General features: G+C 38.8%; 4 protein-coding genes and 2 pseudogenes across 6 annotated transcripts; 3 read left to right on the top strand and 3 right to left on the bottom strand.

The window, feature by feature from the left end:
- On the bottom strand, positions 295 to 1318 carry LOC109132420. Its single transcript, XM_019244027.1, has 2 exons — positions 1016 to 1318; positions 295 to 942 (listed from the first exon to the last, which is right to left on the bottom strand). The coding sequence occupies exons 1-2, from the start codon at positions 1316 to 1318 to the stop codon at positions 295 to 297; spliced, it is 951 nt and encodes a 316-aa protein (XP_019099572.1).
- Positions 2071 to 5691, top strand: LOC104783461 (annotated as a pseudogene).
- Positions 5889 to 6701, bottom strand: LOC109132419 (annotated as a pseudogene).
- LOC104779562 (putative pentatricopeptide repeat-containing protein At2g02150) lies at positions 8206 to 11189 on the top strand. The gene is made up of 2 exons (XM_010503927.1): positions 8206 to 10845; positions 10934 to 11189. The coding sequence occupies exon 1, from the start codon at positions 8280 to 8282 to the stop codon at positions 10611 to 10613; it is 2334 nt and encodes a 777-aa protein (XP_010502229.1). The 5' UTR covers positions 8206 to 8279; the 3' UTR covers positions 10614 to 10845; positions 10934 to 11189.
- On the top strand, positions 11307 to 13820 carry LOC104779561 (uncharacterized protein At2g02148-like). 3 transcript variants are annotated; one of them, XM_010503926.2, is made up of 9 exons: positions 11307 to 11417; positions 11662 to 11815; positions 11901 to 12000; positions 12078 to 12437; positions 12523 to 12685; positions 12761 to 12881; positions 12959 to 13021; positions 13111 to 13353; positions 13442 to 13543. In XM_010503926.2, exons 2-9 carry the CDS (start codon positions 11666 to 11668, stop codon positions 13541 to 13543), a joined length of 1302 nt encoding a protein of 433 aa, XP_010502228.1. In that variant the 5' UTR covers positions 11307 to 11417; positions 11662 to 11665. The 3 variants fall into 3 exon arrangements, with proteins under 3 accessions (XP_010502228.1, XP_019099992.1, XP_019099991.1); XM_019244447.1 differs by lacking the exon at positions 11307 to 11417 and adding an exon at positions 11441 to 11458; XM_019244446.1 differs by lacking the exon at positions 11307 to 11417 and having other exon boundaries at positions 11465 to 11815; positions 13442 to 13820.
- LOC104783460 lies at positions 16895 to 17620 on the bottom strand. Its single transcript, XM_010508616.1, has one exon. The coding sequence runs from the start codon at positions 17618 to 17620 to the stop codon at positions 16895 to 16897; it is 726 nt and encodes a 241-aa protein (XP_010506918.1).

Below are 26537 nucleotides of genomic sequence, written 5' to 3'. Positions count from 1 at the left end.
ATGTTCAGAGATTGTGGCCATAGCACTAGGAATACTAGAACCAGAAGATGTAGCTATAGGCTCTTGAACCTGAACTTGACTTTTGTATTGAGTAACCATCTGATCAATTTGCTGCGGTGTAAATCCTTGTAAACTCACAGGAACACCATTGGGAACCATGTACTGTGGATACTGAGTAGAAACAGGACCATATGACACATCTTCAGTCGGAAACATTCCAGTCTCTGAATAAACTTGAGCAACTGCATTAGCCTTTTGCATAGAATTTGCATACGACACCATTTGGTTAGAAGATTATTGAGACATCCTTGGCTGAGACTGCATTGTAGGCAACCGAGGCTGGAACTGATTTGGAGGTATGTAATTGTATCCCGTAGCATTAGTCTTGTAACCAGGGGGAAAACCATGAAGCTTGTAACACTTCTGAATAGTGTGACCGACTTTGCCACAATGAGAAAAAATAGGCTTTTGAATAGTCCTATTAGTGTTATAAGCGGCTATATAGGCACTCTCTGCATCATTCATCGGAGCTACACTTTGAAAAGCCACATTGTCAATTCCTGTAGTCGGTTTAACCACTATCTGTCGTTCATCTTGTGTCACCATGTTGAAGGCTTCTTCAATGGTAGGGATCGGCTTAAGCATTAATATATGACGTCTAGCCTGATCATAACCCTCATTCAACCCCATCAATAATTTAGTCACACGACTTTGTTGTTGCAGTCGTTCCCATTTAGTGGCTGCATCACATTCACATCTTCCACAGGTACATACTGGAAGTTCCACATAATTCTTATGTTCTTCCCACAAAGTAAGCAAAGCCGTATAATATGTAGACACATCCATTGATCCTTGAACAATCTGACTAAGCTTCTGTTCAATAGAAAAGATCCTAGGAGCATCATTTTGCTTTAAAACGAGACAATATATTCTTCCAAATTCCTTCAGCAGTAGGAATAAAAAGTAAACTCTGTCCTATCTTTTTATCAACCGAATTCATCAACCAAGTAGATACCATATCATTGCATCTAGACCATACACCAAAATCTCTATGATCTTCTTGGGGTTTTGAGATCGTACCATTGATAAATCCAAGTTTGTTTCTGACATTAAGAGCCATCCACACCGATCGACGCCAGGAAGGAAAATCAGAAACAGTGACAAGACGATCAGAGACGAGAACAAGTCCTGCGTGGTCAGCACTATGCAGATGATACGGATTCTCATACTGATCAGTTTGATACTGTGGTTGTACATTCACTGGGTTCGGAGTGGAGGATCGATTCATAGGAGCATTTGTATTACTAGAAGAAGTCATTCTCAAAGCAAGAATCACAAATTTCAAAGAAAGTGAGATGAAAAGAGAAATCAAAAACAAGAATCGAACTCACAAAGGTCAATCAAAAGAGAATTGAGAGAATCAGAAAAGTGTAAAAGACTCCGATGAGAAAATCGCATACAACGGCAAATAGTTCTTGAACAAATTGAAAACAAGAGCAAATCGGAAAACTCATCTCCGTCGCTAGATGCGGAAGCAATAGAAACTCAATTGGAGAGCTCTGATACCATAATAAACTCCGATTAACCGAAGATAGCTGAGATGCGACGGAGGAGAGAAGAAGCTCGAAGAAAAGAGAGAAACTTAGTTTTCTTATTAATCCAAGATAAAGTTTGTTACAGAAAGCTTAAACCCAATTAACTGACTCATTAGTACTTTATAGTTAGACTAATCAGCTCAGCTAGATAACCGAAGATAACCCAGTTAAACCAATGTTTAATAACTGGTTCATACTCTAATACAACCGATTTTATTATCTCCCTCTCGATGCTGCCGGCTGATCATTTTGCCGTTGGGAAGACGACACTCGTTTCAGCCAGACAGGACCATAGTAGCCTAGTTTCTTGAACGCCCTTTCTATACTCGGACGGACCCGATGAACTTCATAACCCTTGGGAATCGGACAGTCCTTCATGTCCCACCACACAGCTATTTCAGCTGTCGCGTATTTAGGCTTCGCCGGGTAGTTCCACATCCTCTCAAGTCTAAACCTAAGCAAATCAAATCACAAACGCCTTCCCTCGATCTGTTTTTAGGATTTGAATGTATATTTTATATATACACCAAACTAATGGGCCTAATGGAAAGCCTCTAAAGGTGTGGGCTAACGAAATCGGATCCTATCTTCTTATTATTGATCTTGGGACTCATTTAGTTGCTAATTTTGATGTCAATAGGCTTGAGAACGATGTCAGAGGTACTCTATCACACTCGATCTGTTTCTTTCTGCTGGTTGGTTTCAAGTTTCCCGTTGACATTTCTTGATTTTTGTAATTTGATAAAATTTGGGGTTTTTAAACTTGTCATTACGTGCTGGTTTTGAAACTTTGACTTTTGTGGGGTGCAGATAAAGATCGGGAATTGTCTGAATCCCAAGCTGAGATCAAAGCATTGAGGTTGTCTGAACGGCAGAGAGAGAGAGAAGGCTGTTGAAGAGGTTAGTTTACTTCCTTCCGTCGTAAGATTGTCTTAATTAATTGCAGTGTATTTTGCTAGTGTTGATTATATATGGATTGAGAAGATGAAGCAATTCATATAATGTAGCATCGCCATTCATTGAACTGGAGTTCTATTCCCTAATCAACTTTGTTTTCCCACATTTACATGACATTGTGATTATATCTTGACATATTGGGTTTTTTTTTTTGTTTGGGTCAGTAATGATTAGGAATATTATCTGTGGGAACACAATTTGAGTTTCTAGATTTCCGTCATTAAAACTGTTACATTCGGCTATCAGTTTCTGCAATTAATTTGTCATTCCCTTATACTTTTCACCATGTCCTGTTAGACTTGGTGCAACTGAATCTTTCACAAGAACATGTATTTGAAAATATAGCTTGACTAATGGTTAGGAAGTGGGTTAGGTTCGTGAAACAAAATTCGAATTCCTAGATTCTTTAAAACTGTTATCCTTCGTTTAATAGTTTCTGCTCAAGTTGCATTGGAGTTCTTTCTTTATTGTGCAGTTCAGGTGGTTGAACTGAAGAAATCTTGGGATGTTTTTTGATAAGTTTTATATGTGGCCGTAGTACTTTCCGTTATCGTTCAGTTTGCTGTTATCGTTCCTTTGTGACCCTGGGTTAACTCTCGTTTGGCCTGTGAGCACTGAGCAGCCGCTCTATGAAGCATATACATTTTCTTGAATCCTTGTCTTTAAAAGATGTGTTATGGTGTTTGGCTCTAGCTTTTGTTTTATCTAAATTTTCAAATGTCTTATGAGAAAAAAGAATTGTGTTTGTGCATTATATATATTATATGTCACAGAAATCATCTTTGTATAAGCTGACACTCTTCTCTTTAATTTAATTGCTTAAGCTTACCTAAGAGTTGGGAAAGATGTCGGAGAAGCTCAAACTAACTGAAAACCTTCTTGACAGTAAAGTATGTTTGCAATCTTTCCTCTGTTGCTTTTTATTGTTTCAAAATTTTCTTCTTCTTGAGTCTTGTAACCGTTTAATAAACGGGGCATCCGGTATTGCATGTTTTTAAATTGTAGATCATTAAACTTCAAGATGACAACAGAGCATTGGACCGCCTAACTAAATCGAAGGAAGCAGCTTTGCTTGATGCTGACAGAACCGTTCAGTCTGCTCTTGCGAAGGCTTCAATGGTTGATGACCTCCAGAATAAAAACCAAGAGTTAATGAAACAGATAGAAATTTGTCAGGTATTACTTTCACCTCCTTTACGCAGCAGTACTCTAAATTCCTGGATCTCTCTCCTTCGTTATCCTGAGCATGCCTTGTTTATCAATTGTTTAAATTAGGAAGAGAACAGAACTTTGGACAGATTGCGGTGGCAAAAGTTGAAAAGTTTACCCAGACTGTACGAGAGCTTGAAGAAGCTGTTCTTGCTGGTGGTGCAGCTGCAAATGCTCTGAGGGATTACCAGAGGAAATTCCAAGAAATGAATGTAATAATTAACTTACACGTATAGTTCTATTGCTACCCTTGTACTTAAAATTTTAATTCATGTGCTAATCATAGCAATGGCCATTAATCCTGTGCTTAGGAAGAGAGGAGAGTCCTTGATCGGGGACTGGCTCGTGCCAAAGTAAGTGAAAGCAGGGTTGCAACTGTAGTGGCAAATGAGTGGAAAGATGGTAGCGACAACGTGATGCCTGTGAAGCAATGGCTCGAAGAACGAAGATTTTTGCAGTTTTTTTTTTTAATATTTTCTTTTTATATTCATATTCACCGAAACCCGTAACTTTAGTAAGTGCATTCTTTGACCGTTCTCCTGTTTCTTGTTCGACAGGGAGAAATGCAACGACTACGTGACAAACTTGCCATAGCTGATCGAGCTGCAAAATCTGAAGCTTGGCTGAAGGTAAGAACCTTATATAGGACTTAGGATCCATATCTTTAGTTGTCTTTATGTCCAAGGCGTTAACTAGAATTGCTGCTTTTGTTGTTTTCAGGAGAAATTTCAACTTCGGCTGAGAGTCTTAGAAGAGAGTTTAAGAGGGCCTCCAAGCAGTGGAAACACGGTCGACACCTGAGGGAAGAAGTATTAGCAACGGGCCGTCCCGAAGACAATCCATTGGCGGAGCTGATACTATTCCAAAACTGACATCGAATGAATTTTTCTCCAAGAGAACACCGAGTTCTCAGTTTAGATCGTTGAATGCTAGTACAAGTACAATATTGAAGCATGGTAAAGGAACATCCAGATCATTTGACGGAGGTAGCAGATCTTTAGATAGGAGTAAACTACTAACAAATGAACCCAGATCGAAGTTTCCAGTGAACCCGTCTTCTGAAGGAAAAAGCGGAGGCGAGTCACCTAATTCAACAAAACAAGGAGAATCGGACAAAGCAGCAGCGACAAATAATGATAGTGTCCCAGGAGTATTACGTGATTTGCTTCAATTGGAGGTGATAACAAAAAGGAAAGCTGCTCACGATAAAGATCAAAGCATTAGAGATAAAGACGAAGCTATTGAGGTCATTCATTAGTTTTACACCTTTGCAGGAAACACTTGCTTCTATTTGTTTATATTCTCTGATTGAAATACTCGGTCTTGTGTTTGCTTTAGATGTTGGCGAAGAAGGTTGAAACACTAACAAAGGCGATGGAAGTGGAAGCAAAGAAGATGAGGAGAGAAGTAGCTGCAATGGAGAAAGAGGTTTCAGCTATGTGTGTGGATAACAAAGGATCAGATAGTAGAACGAGACGTCCCTCTGTTAACTCAAAAGAAGCTTCAACAACAGCACAATTGCTTTCTGGAAGGTACTTGACGTTTCTTATTATATAGATCCAATATAATGATTATAAGTTAGTTTCCTCTTTTAACTTTATAGTAGTTGAATGTTTTGTTTGCATAATCCCTGTTTTAGCAGAGGTTCAGGACGAATGGGGATGACGAGGAGCACGCAGTGATCAAAGAAGTCGACTCCACGAGCAAAATATGAATCTCAGTGGTTAATAGATTGAAGGAATGATAAAAGCATACAAATGTAGAAATCCAATATGGGAGGTTTGTGTGCTTCTCTAACATAGTAAGATTTCAAGGTAAACAAAAAAAAAAACAGGGGAGAGAAACACTGATTTCAAATGTATGGCTAACTTTTATGCTGGTGATGTTTATTGGTTTTCTTATGTATATAGATAAAGAGTTAGGATTGTGTTTTAGTTACCATTTTGAGCCTAGTATGTGTTATTTTTTTATATATCTTATTCTGGCTTATGCTTAGTGTGACTGTTGCAAATCCTGAAATTAGTTCAGAAACAGAGGTGAGGTGTTGAAAGTTTCATCAACAACATTCATGGACCATAACAACAATATGTCAAATATGAAAAACTGTATGTATATGGATACTGTGATTCATGGGTTGAGTCTGGTCTCCTTGAAGGCTTGAAAAGAGAGTCCCTTTTGAATGTAATGTCTGTGATGGATCAAAAGGACCTCTCACTCTATCAATCTTTGTAATCACTGCTCTCTCCGACAACACACTCCTCGCCGGATCAACCGCCGTTTCTCCGCTCAGGCACGACGACACTCCTTTAAAGATGATAACTTCCACTTCTTCGTCATTAACAATACAATAAGCGCTTCTTCTCTACACGACTGGCGAAGCATCGCCATCTCCTCATTGCACCCGTACTCTTCATCTTCATCTTCAATTAAAAAATAGAAATCTAAGTAAAAAAAAAATAAAACTAAAATTTAAAGAAAATAAATTTGGAATTAAAATTAGAATCATGAAATTTTTCTATCTAAAATAGTTTATAAAGAAATACAAATCTGAAATTGAAATTTTCTATAAAGAATGAGGAGGAATGTGATATTCCTCTTTATTCCACAATTTTTTTTACCATTTGATGGTAATAATTTTCCCTTTACATTCTTCTACATTCTAAAAAAATAAGGAACAATAGAACAAAAGTGTTCCTCCCCAAAATTGATGAGGAACAAATGGAACAGAAAAAAGAACAAATATTAAAATTCGTTTTTATATTTTAAAATAAACAAAAAAATAAGTTTATTAAAAATATTCAATTTTCTAATATAATAATTTTCATATTTTCATAATGTATTGACAGAAAAAAATAATTTTCATATGAATTTCATGTTAAACTAATCTTAAGGCTATTTGAAAACCATATATGAATAGTAAAATAAAATTAAGAGACTCATGTTTATATCGTAAATAAAAACTAAAAATATCTTAAATTACCTTTAAAATTGTATTGTAGGTTAATATTAAATATTAATATTTAATATGACATATCTAAAATTTAATTTACAAATTAAAAAAAAAACAAATGTAAAATTCATTGTATATACATTAGAAGTAGTATTAGTATTAATGTATTATTATTGAATTTGATTTATTTAATATTTAATATATTTAAAAATATATTTTTATTGTTTGGTTACTATTTACTATTTAGTTCATTCTCTCCAGATTTTCTTTTCATTCCTCAAAAACTGTTTATTCCATTCCGCATTGTTTTTTTTGTTTCTTTTCTTTTTGTTCTTCTAATGGTTACCAGTATATTAGGGAAGAGGTTATCCAAAAGGTAAGATTATTTGGCAAGTGATTTAGAAATACCATATATTATTAAATTCAGTTTTGAAAGAGATTGACTCAGTTTATTGTTGCAACCGAGAGCAAATAGTGTTAGGTACCGTCCTTTTGTTAATGGTGATTATGAAGAAGATGTAAGGAATATGACAAGGTATGATGATAAGAGTTACATATTTATTTGTGTTGTTAAATTATACATGCTTATTCATTTTGTAAATGTTGAACAACAGAGATCGCGTATGGGGAGATAATTATAAACTACAAAAAGGAATATTGTGACAGTTTGTTTGGTCAAAATTTTGTGACGATTTACATACAAAATTGGGACAAATTTAATTAGGTCGCATTTGTTACAAGATATATAGTCACAAATATAAGTAAGGATTTGCAACCAAATATGGTAACTAAATTTTACAATGTTGTAACTAAACTTATGTCACTTTTAGTTACAATTTTTTTGTAACAATTTAATCACAATTAATCAACTTATTTAATTAGTTTTGCGTTTAGTCGTAGATTGTGACATAATTATTACCACTTTTGTGACTATAATACAAACGGGATGTGATTTTCTAATTAAATAAGAAAATTGATTGTGATTTTGGTATACTTTTGCATATTTCGTTAGTCCTTGGGTTTTTATTTCTTTGTCATATTAGTCTTAAATAGACATTTCTTAGGGAATAACTTTGTTTTATTCGATATTTCACAAAATTTGTATATCAAACAAAAATTGTAACGAAGACTGTTAGCTTGTTAACTCCTTTCTGTTATTGTTTTTACACTTTGAAAAAAATGAATTTTGTAATCCCACTTGGCACTTTAGCATTATTGTTATTTGCACTTTGCATAACATAAGTAATTGTGTATTCCACCAATCAACTTTACGTTTCTATGAATTGATATAAGAAACAAATTTCACACTCGTTTAATTCCCAAAACTTTTGATTATCTATCTAATCAACCCTAAGTTAAAAACATGTTGAAAATAAAATAAATAAACAGATATGTACTGAAGAATGAAGACATTAAATATGGGCCTATGCAGCAAAAGGCCTACAAAAATTAATTTTACAAAAAACCAAAAAAGTCGGGGAAAAAAGCAACAAACCCCAGAGATAAACCCTACTTTCTTCTTCCTCCTCAGGAATACTAGAAGAACAACCATGTCTCTGAGCTAAACCATGTGGCTCATTCTACTCCTTTTGAACCTTTTCCTGAAAATGTTCTGTTCTCTTCGCAACTTTATTCACATTAATCGGAGATTCCCTCACCATGTAAGCCCTTCTTCCTCTTCTCTCTCACAAATCCAATCCCCTCTCTGTTTCCCTCTATCTTCTCCCTCTCAATCTTCCTTCATCTCCTGCCCTTTCGTTTTGTTCACTAGATTTCTCTGTATCATCCGATACCCTTTCGTTAGCAAAAGCGGTGGTGGTGCTTCTACTTATTATTCCGACGATTTCGATAGAGATTGGATCCATAAAGTTGTTCAGAATGATCTCTGGGATGATCCCGGAATCGAAAAGCTTCTTGATTTGACATCATCTCCGATTTGGGTTCCGAGGGTTCTCGTTGAATTGAAAGAAGACCCGAAATTAGCTTTCAAATTCTTCAAATGGTCGATGAACCGTGATGGGTTTAAGCACACCTTAGAATCGTACTGTATAGTAGCTCACATTCTGTTTTGTGCTAGAATGTATTACGATGCTAATAGTATCCTTAGAGAGATGGTTTTGTCTAAGAAGGCTGATGACTGCGATGTTTTTGATGTTCTGTGGTCTACGAGGAATGTGTGTGTTCCTGGTTTTGGAGTGTTTGATGCTTTGTTTAGTGTTTTGATTGATATAGGAATGCTTGAGGAAGCTATCCTGTGTTTCTCTAAGATGAAGAGATTTAAGGTTTTCCCAAAAAGCAGGTCTTGCAACGGTTTATTGCATAGGTTTGCCAAATTGGGGAAGACTGATGGGGTGAAGAGGTTTTTTAAAGACATGATTGGTGCTGGTGCGAGACCGACTGTGTTTACTTACAACATAGTGATAGATTGTATGTGTAAAGAAGGAGATGTAGAAGCTGCTAGAGGTTTGTTTGATGAAATGAAGTTTAGAGGTTTGATTCCAGACACTGTCACATATAATTCTATGATTGATGGTTTTGGGAAGGTTGGTCGATTAGATGATACGGTTTGCTTTTTCGAGGAAATGAAGGATATGAGCTGTGAGCCTGATGTTATTACATACAACGCTCTGATCAATTGTTTCTGTAAATTTGGGAAATTACCTCAAGGTTTAGAGTTTTACAGGGAGATGAAGCGAAATGGGTTGAAACCAAATGTTGTGAGTTACAGCACTTTGGTTGATGCATTTTGTAAGGAGGGTATGATGCAACAAGCCATCAAGTTTTATGTTGACATGAGAAGAGTTGGTCTTGTGCCTAATGAGTATACCTATACTTCTCTCATTGATGCCAATTGTAAAATCAGTAATCTCTCAGATGCCTTTAGGCTGGCTCATGAGATGTCGGAGGTGGGTGTGGAATGGAATGTGGTCACTTACACTGCACTGATCGATGGCCTTTGTGATGCGGAGAGAATGAAAGACGCTGAAGAAGTTTTTGAGAAAATGGATACAGCCGGTGTGATTCCAAATCTTGCAAGTTACAATGCTCTCATTCATGGATTTGTAAAGGCAAAAAACATGGACAAAGCTTTAGAGCTTCTGAACGAATTGAAGGGGAGAGGTATTAAACCGGATTTACTGCTCTATGGAACTTTCATTTGGGGTTTGTGTGGTTTAGAGAAGATAGAGGCAGCTAAGGTAGTGATGAATGAAATGAAGGAATGTGGAATCAAAGCGAATCCGCTGATCTACACAACGTTAATGGATGCTTACTTTAAGTCGGGAAACCCCACTGAGGGATTGCGTCTACTGGACGAGATGCTAGAACTTGATATCGAGGTCACAGTTGTTACATTTTGCGTTTTGATTGATGGATTGTGCAAAAACAAGTTAGTTTCTAAAGCTATTGATTATTTCGAGAGGAAAAGTAAAGATTTTGGTCTACAAGCCAATGCAGCGATATGCACAGCGATGATTGATGGTCTATGTAAAGATAATCAAGTCGAGGCTGCGACAACTCTTTTTGAACGTATGGTTCAGAAGGGTCTGGTTCCAGACAGAACGGCTTACACATCGTTAATGGATGGGAAATTTAAGCAAGGGAATGTGGTAGAGGCTTTGTCTTTAAGAGACAAAATGGCTGAGATCGGTATGAAGCTTGATTTGCATGCTTACACTTCGTTGGTCTGGGGACTATCGCATTGCAACCAGTTGCAGAAAGCGAGATCCTTCCTCAAGGAAATGATTGGGGAAGGGATTCTCCCTGATGAGGTTTTGTGTATTAGTGTCTTAAAGAAACACTATGAGCTTGGATGTACACACGAAGCCGTAGAGTTGCAGAGTTATCTGATGAAGCATCAGCTCCTGACCAGTGATAATGATAATGCACTTCCGCACACTTGAACTCGAAAGATGCAGTCTTTTTGTTCTTTATCAGACTGATTCTGATATTCGGATCCAAATCTTGTTTCTTCTGAAGAACAAGAAACCAGACTACGGAGTCTACAGCCTAAGCTTCTCCTGAAAAAGATTCATCATAAAACAATCTTGGCGGCTGCAGTTTCCCTGTTTGGTTCAGGACTAATCCGAAGAGAAAGCTTATCGACGAATATATTGTTCATCGAAAAGAGCAGAGGTACCAAACTGATCTAGTATTGGGTGCTTTGATACTAAAATCTGAGTTAAGTCTGTGTGATAACAAAGATTAAGTCTTTTTGTTGCAGACTTCAAGTCTCTGAAGCTAAATGGAAAGGATGAGAAAGTAGTGAACTGAAGATTATGAATCAATTTGCTTGAAGATGGGTTTTAAGGGTTCTTCATTGTTTGTTTTTTTTTTGTATTGTTGCATTGAGGAACCAATCAAAAATCCCCAGTTTTGGTCTGTGTACATATTTTTTCTTTATTGTTTTCACCCAAAATGTAATTTTCACTTATTGATGATGAGTAAAGTTTAGGTTTGAACAAATTATCTATTTTTTCATTAAGCAGATGAATTATAAAATTAAGCAAAATTAGTCATAGAGAAGGGTTGAACAGTAATATTTTCTCAGTTTATATTATGTTGCCCAACAGTAATATTCAATAGAGTTGCTTATTTAGTTGTGACTTGTGAGAGTTTCCAAGACTGAGTGTAGGCTGGCTCGGAAACAGGTGTGGGAGATTTAGAGCGAGGTTCGGAGATCTCTGTCACCATACGATAATCTCCAGGTACGGATTCAGCTTCGGATTCTCTCTTCGTCTCGAACCCGGTTTGTGTAGCCGTTTAATCTCTCTCTCTATCGCTCTCACGATCAGTCGAGTCAAACTGAAAAAGCTTTGAAAGATGCATTCTCCAGATGATTCTGCATCTTCTCAACTCGAATCTGTAATCGAAAATGGTTGAGTCGTTTCTGAATTTGTGTTTTTTTTTTTTTTTTTTTTTTTTTTTTTTTGTATTGTTCTGTGGTAAAAGAGAGATGGGAGCTAGGGTTCGAGTCCAGCATTACAATTTGGGATCAGCTGATTCCTACATCGGCACTTCTCTCCACGATCTTAACTCCGTTGATGGTTCGGCGAGAGATATCGACGACGATAGTTTGAATAACGACGGCGATTCCTCTTCCGCGGTGTGTATAAATTTTTCTCAATTTTGGTTTCAAATTTTTTTTTTTAGGGTTTATGTGTAATTGAAATTTGGGGTTTTTTTTTCAGGACTGTATGCATGAATCATACAGAAGCTCTATGCATATCCACAATGAAGGAGTTGAAGAAGGTGGATCTAACATGGAGAACAACATGTTAAGCATTGAAGGTATTAAATTAAGGAAAGGATCAATCTCAGTATTTGGATTTCTTTTTATCATTGATTTTGTTATGTTTTTTTTTTAGATGTTTCACCGATTGAATCAGCAAGAGCGAGATTTCTACAAATCATCGTGGACTACTTTATTACACAACATGTGATTGAGGTTTGTGAGGACAAGCTTGTTCTTGATGTGGTTTTAGACGGACGGGATGATAATAATAATAATAACAAACTCAAGAGGAAGTCTGATGATATACAATATGAAGGTGATCCGCGTTTTGCGTTACCGTTGATGTATGTTGCGAATTTGTATGAGACTTTAGCTGGTGAAGCAAATGTGAGGCTTGCTTCGTTGAGTGGGATAAGGGAAAAGACCATTGGGGTTTCTCTTGAAGCAGCTGGTGGCTTGTATCGGAAATTAACTAAGAAGTTTCCTAAGAGAGGTACAATTTTGATGATTTTGCAAATGTGTGATTATGTTTTGAGGAGCATTAGTTTTATTTGTCTCTTGTATGGTATATTTTACAGGTAGTTGCATGTACAGGAGAAGAGAACTGGCGACTTCTGTTGAAACAAGGACAAGATTTCCAGAATTGGTAGTACATGACGAGAAACGAGTTCGCTTCGTGGTGGTCAATGGTTTGGATATTGTTGAAAAGCCAGATGATTTGCCTATTGAAGATGCTGAATGGTGAGCAATCATCACCAAGACTTTTCCTATTCTGAGTTATCTACTTCAGTATATAATTGGATGTTGTCGCTACAGGTTTAAGCGATTAACAGGCCGTAATGAAGTGGCTGTCTCTGCGAGAGATTATAAATTCTATTGCCCTCGACCCAAGCATAGGCGTGTTCAAAATTCTGTCTCCAGCATCCATGGCTTGCCTGTAAGACCAGTCAACTCTCTGTTTATAGATTTGAGTTGGAAGAACAAGTGACAGTGTGTTTGTGTTTTGTTTTGCAGACATTTCCAGGTATAGACTCTTCAACGTTAGCCAATACACAAGGGTTTCGCTCCGATAATGAAGTATGCGCATACTCTTTCCGAATCTACATACTATGGCAAATTCTAATGTTAATGATCTTGAGCTCATCCAAAATTAATCATAATTGCAGGAACATCACACTCCTCCTTCTCCTTCCAAACATCATATGTCGTCTTTGTCTCATCAATTTCAGCAATCTATTCACCAGAGCCACCACCATCATCAATCTATTTACCAAAGTCAACACGCAGCCACACATTTTCCCGGTCAGAACCATCAATGCGACCCTGAACTATCTCACACCCACCAGTCACCATCTATTTCACAGCAGCACATGGCTTGCTTGCAACCCCTCACTGGAGGCCATGTAATGGTACAAATCATGCATAATATATATATATATCCCGATTGTATCATTTGATCTCCATTCCTCATGTATATGTTCATCTGTCTTTCCACAGCCAACTAGTCCGGCAAAATTCTGCGACCAATGTGGAGCACAGTACTTGAGAGAGACATCCAAGTTCTGCTCAGAGTGTGGTTCCAAGAGACTCGGGATATAGTCAAGAGAGACAAATCTTTGCTCAATTCTCCGATTGGTAAAGTCTGAGCAAGTTTACTTGGCACAGAAGTAGCTAATCTAATTGTGTTCCTAATTTTGATTAATGCGCAGATGTGTTACCGTTTATATGGTTGTGGCTATGTAATATGTACGTGCCTATATATTCTGCCTAGCTGATATCTGATCAGTACATGAAATTATTGTCAAAAGATGTGATATGACCCCCCCAAAAAAAAAAAAGTGTATTACAAAAATGAAATGCAAAAGGTGTTTTAACTTGTAATAATTTAAAAACGATTACATGAACGAGTCTATGAAATGAAATGAAATGAAATATGCATTTTCTTTTTAAATATAACATTGACTAAAATTATTGATTTTTTTTTGTTTTAATTGTTTTCTATTAGTCTATATATACATTTTTTTGGAGACATTTAGCAAATAAATACTAGAGTTGGAACCTATTTACAAGCATGTCATTAACATTTATATTTTGTTTATAAAATTTAAACTAAAATATTAAAATTGATTTACCGATTTTGGAAAATCGGAACTGATATAATATACATTAGTTACCGTTACAGATCTAATATTATTAAGAAAAATTCTTGGGTTCACTCCTAGGGGTGAACCTCTTTTATTCACACCCTATTAATTAACCAATCAAAATACAATAAAACGCAATGTCATATCATATTTATAAAATATATCAAAATTAAAATAAAAAGACAAAATAAATTAAGGAAACAAATTCTGTAGGTTTTTTAATAAGGAAATTATGTCGGTTTGGTTTATAAAGGAATGATTAGAGTGTAGTTTTTACAATTAAACAAAATTATATATCGGTTTGGGTTTACAAAGTAGTGATTAAGGTTTAGATTTTACAATTAAACGAAATTATATGTCGGTTTGGGTTTACAAAATAGTGATTAGGGTTTAGATTTTATAATTAAACGAAATTATATGTCGGTGTGGGTTTACAAAAGAGTGGTTAGGGTTTAGAGTTTAGATTTTATAATTAATCAATATTATATATCGGTTTGGGTTTACAAAAGAGTGGTTTGGGTTTAGGGTTTAGATTTTACTATCAAAAAAATTTATATTCGGTTTGGGTTTATAAAATAGTGGTTAGGGTTTAGATTTTACAATTAAAGAAAATTATATGTCGGTTTGGGTTTATAAAAGAGTGGTTAGAGTTTAGATTTTACAATTAAACAAAATTGTATTTCAATTTGGGTTTATAAAAGCGTGGTTAGGGTTTAAATTACATAATTAAACAAAAATATATGTCGATTTGGGTTTATAAAAATGTAATTTGGATTTAGATGTTATAATTAAAAATTATAATATAATGTTTATAATTAAAATTGAATTCTATACATATTTTGTTTCTTTAATTAATAATTTGTTTCCTTAATTAAGAGGGGTGAATAAGAGATGTTCAACCCAAGAATTGTCCTACTATTAAATACATTTTCCATAAAACTCGGATCCTAATTCACTCACTCTGTAGTTTTGGAAAATAAATGATTACATAATTATTATACTTTCAAAAAGAGAAATACTCTCACTGTAATCATTATGTTATACATATCTATAGTAAGAGACTAAAATAGTTTTTTTTTTTTTTTTTTTTTTTNTGTCAAAACCATAAATTTTCATTAAATTGCAACCGGTATGGTTGGTATTGGTTCAGTGGTTACATTAACTTCACTAGAAATAAAATAAGGGATACGTGAATAATTAGACAGAGAACAAGCAGCTAAAGAGTTTTTTGCTATTTCATCCGCTCTTTGGTTCTCTTCACGCGGCACATACTTGAAATGGATCTTCCCGAACTTCGTTGTCATCACCAGGATATCATATAAAATCCCGTGGATCTCCTTATGATGGATCTCCAAATTTGTTGCTTTGATCAGCGTTTGCGAATCTGAAGCAAAAAAAATTGTCTGGTGTAACACCCGCAAACCAAAACTGTGCGTTTTGGGGGAGGGTGTCGATCGACACCAAGGGGGTGTCGGTCGACACCAGTGATTTCTGATTTGGCAAGTTCGATTTAATTATCGATTTTGGTCAGTTTGGTTTAGGGAAAACCACAGAACCAGACTATTAATTGAGAAAAACGACCTAGGTCGTGTTTTGGTGTTTGTCTCGCCGCTTTTAGAGAAAACAAAGAGAGAAAATTGTTCTTGAGGTTCTAGAAAGAGTTTGTGAGATTTCAAGGCTTTGTGGGTGAGATCTTGCTGTGGGAGTGAGGATTCAAGGCTAGGATCGTGTGGGAAGCTTGCTGGGAGTGTGGATTCGTTCATTGTTGGTCAGAATCTTCCTGTAGAGAGGGGAGTGCATTACCATGGCTGATCTAAGCCTGTGATTCCTTGTTCTTGCTTGTTTGTTGCTGTGTTTGTGTGTTTTTCTTGCTGGGATTGATTGCTACAGATTCCTACGAAGGTATATGGCTTGGGTTTTGAGTATTGGACGTTTTGGTGGTGTTTGGGAGCGAGATTCGACTCTCGGCTTCATGCGGATTGCGGTTGCAGAGGGAGTGTCGATCGACACCAGTGAAGCGGCATCGATCCACACTGTGGGGTAGTGTCGGTCGACACCTCCCTTCCAGCGAGTTGATGTTCGTTTTCTTGGTTTTTATGCTTTGTTTGTTGATTGTTTGGAACATTGGAATTACAGTTGTTTGTGTGTATAGCCCAGTAAATGGGAGGATTGCCTCACTGAGTGTTTATCAAATACTCATGCATCTCAATATGTGTTTGTGGTGCAGGTAAAGGCAAAGTGTGATCGTGGAATCAAGGCAATGAAGATGAGGATGTTCTAGGGACTCGATTGGATGTTGTCTGGCATTTCTAGGTTGTTAGAGTTGGGTCATTAGAACATTGTTAGGTTGCTGGTTTCATGTTTCCTGATGATTGATTATTGGATTATTGTTATGGTTTAATATTGGTTATTTACTATTGGATATTTATTGGTTATTGGTAATTGTTATTCCGTTGTTGGTTGTGATTGTGGTTAGGTGGCTAGTGGGTATGGGACCACTAGTTGTAGTTTATTTATTATTATTATTATTATTAAAAAAAAACGGGTCGGATCGTTTTGTCTGGTAACCCAGATCTGAAGCCTGTTGGATAGTGTGGTTCAAAGCGAGAGCCTCGGCTATGAGTGGTGAAGCAAGATGGGGGATCGTAGATTGGCCAGAAACTTCCGATCCCATCAGTGGATCTCGAAAGGTCCAACTCAGACCCGCCATCAAGGCATCTTTGTCCCAAGTAGCATCAGTGAAGCATTGGATCGTATTGGCGCCTATTGTACTTTGGGATTTCCGGTTCCGGTGGTTTAAACTATCTCAGAGAGAGATATGGGATGCCGTCCATTCCCTCGCTTGAGCAGTCGCCTGGGATATTACCGCCGGTGCAGATGCGACCGTCTTCTCAAAGAGAAGCTTGTTCCTATGCTTCCAAATATACCAGATGATCCAGACACCAAGCGAGCCATCGAAAATTCCAGTTGGGGGTAAGCATTGTAATTTGCTTAACAATTCTATTCCCTTTCGAAAGCTTGATATGAGAGATGTATCTAACATCCTTTTGACTGGTGCCTGAGTCCAAACCTGTTGGGCAAAGTTGTAGTGGAAGAACAGATGAATAGTGGATTCCTCTTGTCCACAGAAAGGGCATCCTGCCTCCAGGTTTATGCCCCTTCCCTTCAGATTTTCTCCTAGGGGAAGAGCACCTCTCAAAGCTTTCCAGAGAAAGAATTTGACCTTCGGTAAGCATTTAACATTCCAGACTTCCTTCTCCCAATTAAATTCCTCCTGGCTTGAATGATTTGGTGTGTTCACTGTTCCTGATATGGCAGAATGGTATCTGGATTTAGCAGAATATTCACCAGAGGGGGTTGGTAGCCATATATGTTTGTCCTCAACTCCTCTCTTTCTAGGTTGTAGGAGTAGGAGTTGCTCTTCATAATCAGGTAGTATGGTTCTAATCTTCACTACATCCCATTGGTTTGATTGGGGGCATATTAGTTCTGCTACTCTCATGTCTTGACATGTTGTAGGGATTGGTCCCATTGGTGTGACCGACTCTTTAAGTGATATCCATGGTTCCTGCCACACCCGAGTTTGTGAACCTGAGCCTATATTCTTGCCTAGTTGAGTTTTCAGGAGATCTCTCCCTATGCAGATGCCCCTCCATCCGTGAGATGCTAAGTTAGGCGGCATGCATTCAAGGAAAGCTTTCTGTTGGCAGTACTTCCCCAGCAGGATTCTTGCCAGCAAGCAGGATGGTCTGGTTAGAATACGCCAGCTAATCTTAGCTAGGAGTGCATCATTAAAGGTAGCTACCTCTCTAAATCCCATGCCTCCTTCTTTTTTTGGTTTTGTCATTTTTTCCCAGGATATCCAACACATTTTCTTTTTGCAGGTGCTGAATCCCACCAAAATCGGGTCAGAGCCGTTTGGATTCTTTTGCATAAGGAGCCCGGTAACTTGAAGCAAGACATCGTGTGAGTTGGCATAGCGGCCAACACAGACTTAAGCATGGTGGTTTTTCCAGTAGTGGAAAGGAACCTAGTGGACCAACTTAAGGCACGCTGTTTGATTCTGTCAATAATACCATTGAACATATCCTTCTTCTTCCTGCCAAAGGATTCAAGTAACCCGAGGTACTTCCCTAAGCCCCCAACTTGTTGAATTCCAAGGATTTGCTTAGCATTGTCTTTTGCAGCTATTTCCGTTTTTGCTGAGAAAGTAACAGCCGATTTCGCTTTGTTTATCATCTGTCCTGATACTTCTTCATATTTTTTCAGGATTCTCATCAGCTCTTTACAGCTTTGTCGATCAGATCTACAAAAAAATATTGTGTCGTCTATGAAGAGCAAGTGGTTTATTGGTGGGCCGTCTTTTGAGACCTTCACTCCTTGCAGTCTGTTCTCTAGTTGGGCTCTTTTGCAGAGACCCGATAATACTTCTCCGTAGAGTATGAATATGTAAGGTGACAGAGGGTCCCCCTGATGGATTCCTCTCTGAGGTTTGACATTTCCTTGGACCGAACCATTGAGAAGGTATGAGTAGGAGACAGAGGTGATGCATGGCATGATCCATTTGATCCAAGTATGGTGGAAGCCCATCCTCTCCATAGCTAATCGCACAAAATCCCACTCTATGCGGTCATAGGCTTTACTCATGTCGGTTTTAATCGCCATGTAACACCTCTTCTTTGCTCCAGAGTTCTTCAGGTAGTGTAACACTTCATGTGTGATTAGTACATTGTCTGCTATTGCCCTTTTTAGAACAAAGGCTGACTGATTCTCTGATATGATATGTTGCAGGAGAGGTTGTAGTCGCTTTGTTAGCACTTTGGATATTATCTTGTAGAAAACAGAGCAGAGTGCAATAGGGCTGTAGTCTGCCATTTTCTATGGGCTCGGTATCTTAGGGATGAGACGTACATGGGTTTGGTTCGAGTTTTCCGGCATGGTACCTGATAAGAAGAAGTTTTGGAATTCCATGGTGATGCATGGCCCTATCGTTTCCCAGTTTGACTGGAAGAAGCTAGTCGAGAATCAATCTGATCCTGGGGCTTTTTCTGCATGAAGTGAGAAAACTGCATCTTTGATCTCAGATGGTGATGGAACTGCAGTAAGATTTTGATTCATTTCTGCTGAGATACAGGGTTCGACTGCTTCATTAATTGTGGTAGCTCTTTCCCCCTCTGAAGAAGAGAATAGTTTCCTAAAGTAGTTCGTAATCACCTCGCTAATCTGTTCCTCTTTGTAGACTGGGGTCCCACTCTCATCTTCGATGACTGCAAATATGTTTATGGCATTTCGGCCCCGAGTGATAGCGTGGAAGTATCTAGAATTTTTGTCTCCCAATTCTAGCCACATTTGTTGACTCCTCTGCTTCCAAAAGTCCTCCTCCGCTTTGTATGCCCGCAATAGATTCATATTGAGTGTGGAGATCAGGTCAGAGTTAGCCTCTTGGCTGGTCATAGCTTCTTCCAGTTGCCCTCAGAGGAGTTCAATCTCCTGTTGGCTATTTTGATGCTTTTCCTTTGCCCATTGGATAATTTTCCGGCGACATCTGGTAATTTTTGCTTCTACTCCTTCCACTACATCTGATGTCCAAGCCCTATGGATCAAGGCTTTGACTTCTTCATTCTCCTTTAATCTTCTATCATATCTAAATATGCCTTTTTCTTTTGTCTTGACAGATCAAAGTTTATCAGAATGGGTCTATGATCCGATCCTTCAAAGCGTAGGTATTCCATATGGCTAGCTGGGTATTCCTCTGCCCAGGTTCCATTTGACATAGCTCTGTCTAACCGACAGAACACCAAGTGATCATTTCACTTTCCCCTCCAGGAAAGAAAGTTTCCAGAGTGGCGAAGATCATAGAGGTCACAAGATGACATAAAGGATCGGATGTCTCCAAACGAATCTTCTTGTCGTGGAGGTCCACCTTGCTTCTCTGATACATCTATGATGTCATTAAAGTCTCCAACTAGGAACCAAGGTTCTATTCGGGTTTCTCCAATGATAGTGAGCTGCTCCCAGATAAGTTTACGCTTTTGTCTATCAGGTTCGCCATATACGAATGAGGAGAAAAAGGTTTTGCCTTCTGATGTGATTCGTGTGTCAATATAATTGTTACATGAGGTTAAAACATTTACTTCCACATGTTGTTTCCAGAAGAGAGCAAGACCCCCCCCTCCGGGACTATGTGGGGAGACTAAGGTGTGGTGCGTATATTTCATCCAATCCAGGGTCTTCATGACCATATCATCACCATTTTTAACTCCATGAGGAATAGAATATCTGGTGAGGTATCTGAGGATAGTTCACGCAGACGTCGAACTGTTGTGGGATTCCGAACCCACAACAGTTCCAGCACAAAATCTTTAAGGAGGAGGATTTGGTGGATTTTAAAAATCCACCTTCTTCCTTGTCATAGCCGGTATGATGACTCCTTTTGGTTGCGTTTCTTTTGGTGACTTTGCTTGAGTTTGTGATTTTTCCTTTGATAGTTTTTTATTGCTTGGGCCCGCAGTGGGTCCTCCCCTTGGAGTTCCTCCTCTAGGATTGTTTAGCTTCTTGGGAGAGCCATTGGTTAGGTTTCTTTTCTGAGTCTTTGCTCCCAGTAGGTTCATTGGCCCTTTTGATTGATTTTTTGATGACGTGGGCCTTCCTCTTCCCCTCTTTGTGGGTTTTCCAGGATCTTCAATGGTAAGAGACTGAGGGTTGTCCTCAGTAGCTCTAGAGGGTCGAGTTTCTGTCACCAGTAGAGGGTTCTGATCTGGTAGCCTGATTGGTCCAGATATGGTGCTTTGAATTATGCTCTCCACAGTCAAGGCCATTAGACACTTTGCTTTGCCTTGAATAACTCTTTGTTTTCTTGCTGCACTTTTAGTTGGATCAGTGACTGTAAGGTATTGGACTGTAACCTCCCTTAGTTCACTCATTACTTGCTCTTTGGAGGGGATGTTTGGAGGAGGGGAGGTCAAGGCATTCAGTTTCACTTGGTTTCTAATCTCCATTTCAAGGAAGGGTGGAGGGGGAGTAGGAGGGTCAGGATTTGTTTCCATTCTTTCTAGGGGTGGGCGTCTAGGCATTGATGAGTTAGAGGCTTCCGAGTGATGAGCTAGAGGAGCAGGACTTTCTCTCTCCACTGCATCCTTGACCGATGAGAGGATGTACTCTCCCTGGGGATACGATGTGGAGGAGACATTTCCGGATTTGAGGATCTTCCAAATTAGGGATGGGGGCGATGTGATTGTCTCATGTGGCTGAGTCTTGAGTAAGATGAATTTCTGCCCTCCGTGGAGTAAGACCTTTGGATTGTGTTATGTTCCATCCACCCTTTATTTGTTCGACTTCCTTCTTGTGGGAATCTTTTGGACTCAGCCTGGTGCATAGGTACTTTGGGAGCTCTAAAGTTGTCTTCGGGAGTGTAGTAATTTCTGGAAACCTCCCTATTTTCTGACGTCTGGGGTTTAGTTGTTAGGGGAATGGTATCATTCTTTGCAGCTACCTCCGGGCAAGTTCTAATCTCATGGGTAAGCTTACAGCAGTGGAGGCAATGATTCTTGAGATTTTTGTATACGAGAGTGATATGAGCTTCATCTCCATTTGGGAACTCCACTATTGTCTTTTTTGTGATAGGTTTAACCCATCTATTTTGACTCTTATCTTTGCAGAGACATCTGTTATCTCCACGGCTTCCATTTCTCCAAGCTCTTCAGCAATGATTTGAAGCATTTGTAGCTGCCAGTAATGCTTTGGCAGGCCCTGTACTTCGATCCAGAACATGATTATAGAGGGGAAGGTAGGAGAGATTACCGGTTCCCAGCGTTGGAGTATCACCATCCAATAGTCATATTGGTAAGGTCTGTTCTCTAACACCTTTACAATGTCTTTTTCATAATCGAATCTGAACTGAAACACTCCCCGCCCTAGGTCAGCTCCAACTGCTTTCCGTTTGAGGTCCCAGCGACTAACAAGGAAAGGGAAAAGAGACCAGAGTCCTTGAGCCGAGGGGTTGGTTAAGCGACCCATAAGAGTAAGGGAGTTCTCCTCAATCAGGGCTGAGGTGTCAAGTTCTGGGGCACGGATTCTTCTACAAGTGCGAGGTGGAACTTCAGTGTCTACTCCTTTCCCTTTGAGGTAGTATGGGATACAGTGTTCCATGGCTCATGTTTAGGTTACAGACGAGAGGTGTGAGCAGTACCAAGGTTACAGGGCGTGGGACGTTTATAGTAGGCTTTAAAGGGTTACAAAAGGTTACAAGGATATTGCAGATTTAGGGGTTAGAGGAGAGGTTCGAAAGGTGAGGGTTAAGGAAAGACATACCAGCCTCTGGAAGCGTTCTCCTCCGTGGAAGTATGGGTTGGTGAATTGATACGCCGGTTGTGCACCCCAACTGTGGGGAGAAAAGTACCGGCGCTCTTTTGATCCACTGGATAATCTCCAAAAGGGGTTGACGGACCGTTGGTTGTTACTTCTTTTAGTATTTTTGAGTAGGTGAGATCTGGTTTTTTCAAACACTTTTGCTGTTTTAGTTACCTTGGGAACTGGGCCTGGGAGAGAAGTCGCCAGCTTCTCTATGCCTTCCAAATACCAGTTGACTAAAATAGTTTTGGAAACATAATAATTAATGTAGTTATTTTCTAAGGAAATATTTCAAAAATTTAAAATCTTCTTACATAGTTACCTAACATATAACATTCAATTAATTTTTCTAAATAATAAAATGTCTTAGTTCTGACTTTTAAAATACGAAAATAATAAAAAGTTACATTCTCTAATATTAATACGAATAGTAAAATTCACACAAAAAATAATTGTAAATTTTTATAAGGATGATTTTCATTGATAAATACCTAAGCTGTTATTATCATTAGCTATTTTGGATTAATATTATTTTCTAAATTTGTTAAGATCATAATTTTAAAAATCAAATTACAAAATCTGCGCATTTTAAGTTAGATATTTTATTTGGTTTTCTATTTATGGTTTAATAATATTTGTTTGAAATCGGACATTTATGGTGATTCATTAAAATCTGAGAATTATGATAACTACATAAATTTATGAAGATAACAAAATTTAAAATTTTAGAAGATATTATGGAATAATTGTTAATTTATAAAAATATATATATATATATATATATATATATTAATTTATTACAAAAATAATTCTTAAATTTTTAGAAAATATTAGTTTTTATATTTTTTAGTTAAACCTAACAGCATACTCTAAACCCCTCCTCCCCTATATATACCGATCAAGTCCTCAACAAACTCTAAACTTCATCATCATAAACCAACTCATTGATTTTTTTTTTTTTTTTGGTTAATGTTAAATTTATACCAATAAAAAAAGGTCTATATTGTACAATGGAAACCCAAAAACACGCCAAGCTCTAGAAAGAGAGAACAATAGAACAGTTTAAGAAAGAAAAAAATATATTGAGCTTAATCCAGATTTAAAACCTGGCAAGAGATACAACCAAAATAAAAACCAAGTAGAGAATCAATAGAGGGATCCTCCGGCGAGAAGTAAATGAGACGATTGCGCATAGTGCGGTCAATGAGAATCCTGGTAGCGGAGACGGATGTTTGTGAAGCTGAGAAGATTCGGTGATTCCGCTCCTTCCAGATCATGTAAATTGCAACTTGCAAGAGGAGCTTGAGAATTTTGCTGGCATAGAGAGGTGGGGATGACTGAACAGTGAGCACCCAACCGGTTACCGCCGAAAGCGATGAAGGAGGATTCGGCGAAATACTCCCCGCGAGATCAACCCATATAGCCTTTGAGTACTCGCAATCAAAGAACAAGTGAGCATGAGAGCCTAGACTCGACTCACAGAGGACACAGGATGAAGGGACATTCATTCCCCATGTCCTGAGTCTATCTCTAGTCGTGAGCCTACCTTGCATCGTGAGCCACTGAATGAAGGAGAACCGGGAAACGGATTCCTTGAACCAGACAGCTTTGTACCAAGGCATGGTCGGCGCTCTCTCTCGTATTTGTTGCCATGTACCACGAGTGGAGAAAGTGTTCGAGAAGGTACCTGATGGTTGCCTCCATTGAAAGAAGTCCTGACCTCTTCCAGGGGAAGGAGGGACGATAGTAGACAAGCAAATCTGGAGTTGCTCAGCTTGGGAAGATCTAGCACATGGAAAGAACCATTGCCCGTCACGCGTAGCTTCATAGACTGAAGCTTCCCGGCGGATACGCAGCTCACGAGGACCCATAGGACCAAAAAGATCAATGAGGGACCCTAGATTGGTCCAGGAGTCATACCAGAACAGAGCATTGAGCCCGTTCCTGACTTGACACCTAAGAAGTTCCTTCAGAGTGGGTTTAATTTCAATCAGCTTCCTAACATTCCAAGAGAGACGAGGAGAGATATCCATAAGCCAATAGCTCCTCCTCCCAAAGATGTTATGATCCAACCACCGAACCCATAGAGACCCTGACCGTGAGAAAAGATACCACACTTGCTTCAACCTGAACACAACAGCAAAGTCCTCAAGCGACCGAATACCCAGACCCCCTTCCTGCTTTGTTTTGCAGATATATTTCCAGGCAACGGGCGCCCCTCTGGCCGAATCCGTGGCATTCTTCCAAAGAAAAGCAGAGCACAGGGAATCAACCTTCTTATAGAAACCTTTGGGAAGGACAAACACTTGAATCCAAAAGGTGACCTTCCCATAGATAACTGAAACAATCAGCCGTATCTTACCAGCATAAGAGAGGTACTTCGCAGTCCACGAGTGGAGATGGGTTGTTATCTTCTCCAAGAAAGGCTGTAAGGACGCCATTGTAAGCTTTGTAGGGCTTAGAGGAAGACCCAGGTAACGTGTTGGGAACTGACCAAGTCTAATACCGATTAGACTGGATAACGCTGATGCTTCTAACTCATCAAAACCCCCTAAGAAGAGCTCTAACTTCGCTGGGTTCATATCCAAACCTGACAGTTGACGGAACTGCTGAAGAATGCCAGTAATCCCAAGCAGAGATTGGTCAGCTCCATCAGAGAAAACAAGGAGATCATCAGCAAATGCCAGGTGAGTTAGTTGAGGGGAGAGACACAACGGATGTGCAGAGAACACACCCTCCACTAAACCCTGATCTAGCATACAAGAAAGCACCTCCATGACCATTATGAAAAGATACGGAGAAATGCAATCTCCCTGCCTTAAACTCTGCCTCCCTTCAAAGAAACCCGTGAGCTCACCATTAATAGAAATCGAAAACCCTTGGCGTAGATATGCATTCCTTTATCCAAGTTCTGAAAAGAGGTGGAAAGTGCAAAGCTTCCAAGATCTTTAGAACAAAGTCTCAGCAAACTGTGTCAAATGCCTTTCTTATATCCACCTTGACTAAAGAACTATTTGGGCAAGTAGCCTTCTCATAGTTTCAGATAAGCTCAGAGGCTAATAGGACTTTCTCTCCCAAGCTCCTCCCACTAAGAAAAGCAGCCTGATTGGGCGAGATAAACTCCATGAGCAATGGTTTGAGTCTATTAGCCAAGATTTTAGAAATAATCTTATAAGCAAGATTACAACAGCTGATAGGCCTGAACTCCGAGAGGGCAGAGGCTTCCAGAGTCTTAGGGATCAGAGATATGACAGTGGTATTCATGTCCTTGAGAAGACGGCCATTGTGGAAAAAGTCCTGAACTGCACTGATTAGATCATCCCCAACCGTGGACCAAGCAGACTTGTAAAATTCTACCGGAAAACCATCCGGCTCGGGGCTTTTATTCTGAGGCATAGAAAATAGGATGTCCCTAACCACCTCATTTGACACCTCCCTTAGCAGATCATCAGTCTAAGGCTGAGAGCATCGAAAGGGAATCAAATCTTGTAGAAACTCAATAGATGCAGGTGATACTCGCATCTCAGTAGAACCAAACACTGACTTGAAGTAGTCTACAGCGTGCCTGTTAAGTTCCTTTGGGGATGTAATTTTACTTCCATCAGCATCCAAAAAGAAGTGAATATGATTCTGGGAGTTCCTCTGCATCACCATCTTATGAAAGAAGGAGGTATTCTTATCACCGAGCGCCAACCACCGAATTCGAGATTTTTGCATGTAGAACTTTTCGTCTGCAGATAAGAGCATGTGCCATGCCTCTGATGCTAAATTCTCCTCTCTTGCTAAATCAACCGAAGGAGCCACAAGAATCTGCCTCCGAATCGCTGCAACTTCCTCTGCCTTCTCTTTCACCCTTTGAGAGATCCCACTAAAATGCGTTTTGTTAAGCAAGCGTAGGCTAGGCTTTAAAAGCTTCAAAGCACGCACTAACTTAAACTGAGCAGACCCGATTATGGAACTGGCTGACCACTCGGACTCAATGATATCAGGATACTAGGGATGGTCCACAATGTGAGTGTAGAACTTAAAAGGCTTGTTTACCACTCTGTGTAGAGTCGGAACCGAGAATAAACAAGGGGCATGATCAGACTGACCTGGCT

The sequence above is a fragment of the Camelina sativa genome, chromosome 4 (genome assembly GCF_000633955.1).
Source record: "Camelina sativa cultivar DH55 chromosome 4, Cs, whole genome shotgun sequence".
NCBI lineage: Eukaryota > Viridiplantae > Streptophyta > Magnoliopsida > Brassicales > Brassicaceae > Camelina > Camelina sativa.
This window is presented reverse-complemented; position numbering and strand designations above follow the sequence as displayed.